Below are 5,160 nucleotides of genomic sequence, written 5' to 3'. Positions count from 1 at the left end.
GAGGCGGTGCAATGAAGGTTTGGGGATCAGGTATGAAGTTAAGTTAAGTTCGACGATCAGCCAAGAACTTGTTGAATGTCAGAGAAGACTACTAATGCTATTGCTGCTCCCAAATCTTATGTTCTTATATTCATAATAAGAAGATAATTACCAAAGATTCCTTCTGAAAATATTCAACCAAACACAGGAATAACATTAGTTTGATTTAATCTGAATTTCTGGCAGCATTTTACAGATAACCTGCACGAATTGTAAAAGATCAGAACATTAAATCAAACAGTCATTTTACATTCCTTTACTAATTAATTTGAGAGATTGATTGAGAAAGAATATTGAAAATATTATTCCTGACACTTCTATCGACAGCACAACACACGAGCACACTTCAGCTTTCTGCTGAGTGAGAGACACCAGTCAATGCACAATTTAGATCTTAAGTCTGAATCTGGGACAAAAGAGGTGAAAGTTCACAACGGTGAGACGAGTTCAAACTGTTTGCTCCATTGGAACACTGATCACGTATAAAGAGCTCGCTCTAATGTCAATGGGGAATGGTGTCTGTTAGAGAGACCGCGCCTGCCCTATTCACATCAAAATCCCAGGATAGTTAACAATGTCGGCGATAACAAGACCTTTGATTGTTTCGGCATGGAATGAAACGTCACTGATGATTTTTAAGTGGCGTACCCGAACTCAGTATCTGCAGTACAAGTTGGCTTCCTCTGATTTCCACATGTCTGACTCCACTGCTGAAATTCATCACTGGTACCTTAGAAGCCTGAAATTGAAATGTGCTAAATTTTCAGGAATAGATTAGGTTTACTTAGTGACATAAGCGTGAAAAATGAAGTAAAGCAGTCATGTTACAAATTGGAAGGCATGTTTATAGAAGAACTCTCCCATATTTCACATTAACAGAAAGAAGGAAGCTCTATGGTGGAAAAGGAGGTTGAAAGTGCGATTCAACTAAGCAGAAGCCTGCACTTGACTTGATTCTTTTAATTCTCGTTTTCTAACTAATCTCAGAATCAGTGTCCAGGGAGATGTCAGCAACTTCTTCAGCTCTTCTCTGAATTTCCTCTGGGTCGCTGCATAAATACACGGGTTTAGACAGGAACTCAGAAGTTTCAGCATAGCTCCGGTTTCAGTGGCAATATATCCAGGGTCTCTGTGGTCACCTCGGTAATAACCTGTGTTTGTCAGTCTGGTAATAACCAAACTCAGGGCAGTTGTCAGCCACAACAGCATAAAACTGACCGATATAGCGAAGAGTAAAATGATGGATTTCCTTCTGTTCTCCGTCTCTGAATCACACTCATTCTCAAACCTGTGGCCCCGGAGTCCCCTGCGGGCTCTGTTGGCCTCTAAAATACGTCTAATTGTTAAACAATTTAACAAGGCAATTAAAGTAAAAGGAAGCCATACGCCCCAGGCACTGTAAAACCAGATGAACGCTATACCTGGACGTGAGGTAAAAAAAAACACACTGGACTTGCAGCCCCACTGCACATTGTTAATTATTTGTTCAGGTTCCAATGCAAACAAAACAGGGATATTCTTTGAAAAGGTTAGGAGCGTGAAAGTTATTATAACCACGGCCGCACTTCTCTCTGTGCAATACTTTGATATAAACTTCTGGCAGCAGATAACCACAAATCTGTCAAATGTGAAGGAGACGGTGAACCAAACAGACAAATCAAGGGTGACTGTAGTCATGTATAGTATGAACATACACACGGGAGTGTGCGCCAGGAATGAATGTGGAAAGTGATAACTGAAAATATAATACAGTGATACATTGATGATCATGATCTGTAGATCTGCTGTTGCCATGGCCACCAGGTAGACAGAGATACATTTGGAAAGGCCGCAGTTTCCTCGGGAGAGAATCAGAATTGTCACCAAGTTTGCTGTAAGAAAAACAGAGGAGAGAAATAATGTTAGAGTGTCTGATTGAAATATAAAAGGAGTTACCTGTTGGGAGCATTTTACTCTATTCAATGTGATTATCAACACAGATCACTGTGAGAACAGGATTAGTGTTGGAACCAATACCTGGGAAACCAAGCCACACATTTTAATGGCCTGCTGCAGTGCTCATTCGTCACGGAGTGACAAGAAACTCCGGAATTCGGCTAAAATCCTCATGTTGAACCTTCAAAGAACAATGTAACTTCAGTAAAGTTATTGGATTAAGGTAATCGCAGCAAGTGCAGACACATGGGACACAAGATAGTTCCAGTCACTACCGACTGTGTAATGCTGACATCCGGGAAACACATTAAATGATCCAACAGGCAGTCTGAACAGGGAGACAGCTAACACCGATTAACAACAAGCAAGTTACAATGGCTCACCAAGGACACCGCCATTGGCGAGAATCGGATAGTAAATCCCCTTTACCAGTACAATAGTTGGCCGTGCCATTTTCTGTGAGACTCGATAAACTCTTCCGGAGCTGAAAGATTCTGACTGGCGCACGGCTGAGGCAATGGGAGGGATCTTATATTTATCCACACATCAGTCCTCCAGTGAGTTCATTAGGTTAACTCATATTTGGCATTAATTACAGTCAGTTAACAAATAGACTCATTAATTTGTTTTCCTTGTCTTAGAATTCAAGTTAAGGAGAATATGTAAAATTGTTATTGGAGAGTTTAACAAATGAACAATTTAAATATTCTTTACAAGTGGAAAGTGACATCTTCCAGTACTAGTGCTGACTACAGGCCTGGTGAGGGAAGCTCCCCTTGTACTAATCGCCATAACTCTGCCCATGCTTCACTTCTAGTGTACCATGCCCTCCAGAACAAGCAATGCAAACCATCCTTCAAAACTGGTGTTGAGCAGTCCTTCTGCATTAGTGGTGTCCTTATTCTTCCAGTACTACACTTACCCTACACTTATATTAGATGTGACTGTGTTCGTCCTATACTACTGCCACCAATACACTTACCCGGAAATGTCTGTCCTCCTCAGGTACTGGTAGCATGCCTATATTAGGCAATGCTCTTTCTGTAATAGCGGTATAACTACACTAACATTATGATTGACCAATGCTATCCCTCCACTGACACGAGATGTGCACAGTCTGCTTCTGCACAAGTGGTTCCCCTACACCTATACTGGAGATGACCATTTTCTTCAGTACTATTGTTAGTCTGTATTTCACCTAGATGTGACCGTGATCCTCTGGCGCTAGTGGGATGTCTACATATCCACAGAGTTCATCGTTCTATTCAGTAAGAATGATACCTCTTAAATTACACCAGTGATGACCGTTCTTCTCCTGTTACATTTGTAACCCTATACTTACACTCGAGCTCTGCACACTCCTATAGAAATAGTGGTATCACTACACTAACACTACATGCACCCATAAAATTATCTTAGAGTAGATCATGCTTTTCCAGTGCCAGTGGTATCCTATACTTACACACACTGTGAATGTTTTCCTCCTTCACTACTAGTGACCATAAACCTACTCATGTGGTAGTGGGACCCACACTTCCATTTGAAATGGCAGTCCTGCTCCGTTCATACTTGCACCGCGACAGTTACAATAGAGGTAATCCATGTTCTCCGGTGCTAGTGGTAGCTACACTTATATTCAAAGTCACCTGCCTTCTCTGTTCGTACTCGCACGGCTAGAGTTACACTAGAGGTGACCGTTTTCCTGCGGGACTAGTGCAATCATTGCACTTCCACTAGATGTGACCATCCTCCTCCAGTAATGGTGGAACAAGATATTTTACTTACTTCATGGGATGTGCTCATCACTGGCAAGGCCAGATTTTATGGTCCTCCCTGAATGACTTTGCAATGGTGGTGGTAATTTGCCTTCTTGAACCGCTGCAGTCCTTGTGGTAACGATAATCCCACAGTTTATGTGGGGAGGGAAAATCCAGGATTTTGACCCAGCGATGATGAAGTAATGGCGATATATGTCAGGGATAGGTGTGACTTGGAGGGGACCTTTGAGATGATGCGCCTGGGGCCCTTGTCCTTCTAGCTGCTAGAGGTCACGCGTTTGAGAGGTGCTTTCGAAAATATCTTGACCAGCTGCTGCAGCACACCATGTAGATAGTACACACAATGCACGAGTAGGGAAATGAGTCAATGTTTAACTTGTTGAATGGTGTGCCAATCAAACAAGCTTATTTTTGATGAATGATATCGAGCTTCTTGAGTGTTGTTGAAGCTGCACTTATGGTGGCAAGTGGAGACTATTTTACCACACCTTTGAATTGTGCCTTGTAGATGGTGGAAAGGATTTGAGGCCATTCGAGCCCGCTCCACCATTCAATAAGATCATAGAAACACAGAAAATAGGTGAAGGAGTAGGAGATTCAGCTCTTCGAGCCTGCACCATAATTCAACATTATTATGACTGATCATGCAACTTCAGTACCCCACTCCTGCCTTCTCGCAATACCCCTAATCCCTTTAGCCGTAAGGCCCACATCTAACTCCCTTTTGAATATATCCAACGAACTGGACTCAACAACGTTCTGTGGTAGAGAATTCCATCGGTTCTCATTTCTCTGGGTGAAAAAGTTTCACATCATCTCTGTCCTATATGGCTTACTCTTATCCTTAGACTGTAACCACTGGTTCTGGACTGCCCCATCATCGGGAACATTCTTCCTGCATCTAACCTGTCCAATTCCGTCAGATTTTTGTTAGTTTCTCTGAGATCCCTTCTCATTCTTCTCAATACCAGTGAATATCAGCCTAGTCCATCCAGTCTTTCTTCATATATCAGTCCTGCCATCCCGGGAATCATTCCAGTGAACCGTCTCTGCACTCCATCAATAGCAAGAATGTCCTTCCACAGATTAGGAGACCAAAACTGCACATAATTTTTAAGGTGTGGTCTCACCAAGGCCCTGTACAACTGCAGCAAGACCTCCTTACTCCGATACTCAAATCCTCTCGCTATGAAGGCCAACATGCCATTTGCTTTCTTAATTGCCTGCTGTATCTGCATGCCTACTTTCAATGACTGATGTACCATCTCACCTAGGTCTCGTTGCACCTCCCCTTTTACTAATCCGTCAGCATTCAGATAATAATCTGCCTTCCTGTTTTTGCAACCTGCATTTGTTATGCATTTGCTGACTCACCTAACCTGTCCAAGTCACCCTGCAGCCGCTTAGC

At 42.5% G+C, this 5,160-nt stretch overlaps 1 protein-coding gene across 1 annotated transcript; it reads right to left on the bottom strand.

Annotated features, from left to right (window-relative positions):
- Positions 1-966: 966 nt before the first annotated feature.
- Positions 967-2,427, bottom strand: LOC139281571 (FMRFamide receptor-like). Its single transcript, XM_070901729.1, has 2 exons — positions 2,358-2,427; positions 967-1,910 (listed from the first exon to the last, which is right to left on the bottom strand). Exons 1-2 carry the CDS (start codon positions 2,425-2,427, stop codon positions 967-969), a joined length of 1,014 nt encoding a protein of 337 aa, XP_070757830.1.
- Positions 2,428-5,160: the final 2,733 nt, after the last annotated feature.

This window comes from Pristiophorus japonicus, chromosome 15, assembly GCF_044704955.1.
Source record: "Pristiophorus japonicus isolate sPriJap1 chromosome 15, sPriJap1.hap1, whole genome shotgun sequence".
NCBI classification, from domain to species: domain Eukaryota; kingdom Metazoa; phylum Chordata; class Chondrichthyes; family Pristiophoridae; genus Pristiophorus; species Pristiophorus japonicus.
The sequence above is the reverse complement of the archived record's forward strand: the minus strand, read 5'-3'. Positions and strand labels throughout refer to the sequence as shown.

Bases quoted from the DNA above. Each gene is read 5' to 3' on its own strand.
- LOC139281571 (XM_070901729.1), bottom strand. From the start codon at position 2,427: ATGGCACGGCCAACTATTGTACTGGTAAAGGGGATTTACTATCCGATT. The intron at 1,911-2,357 runs GTGAGCCATTGT...TTTTTCTTACAG, and splicing joins CGCCAATGGCGGTGTCCTTG to CAAACTTGGTGACAATTCTG.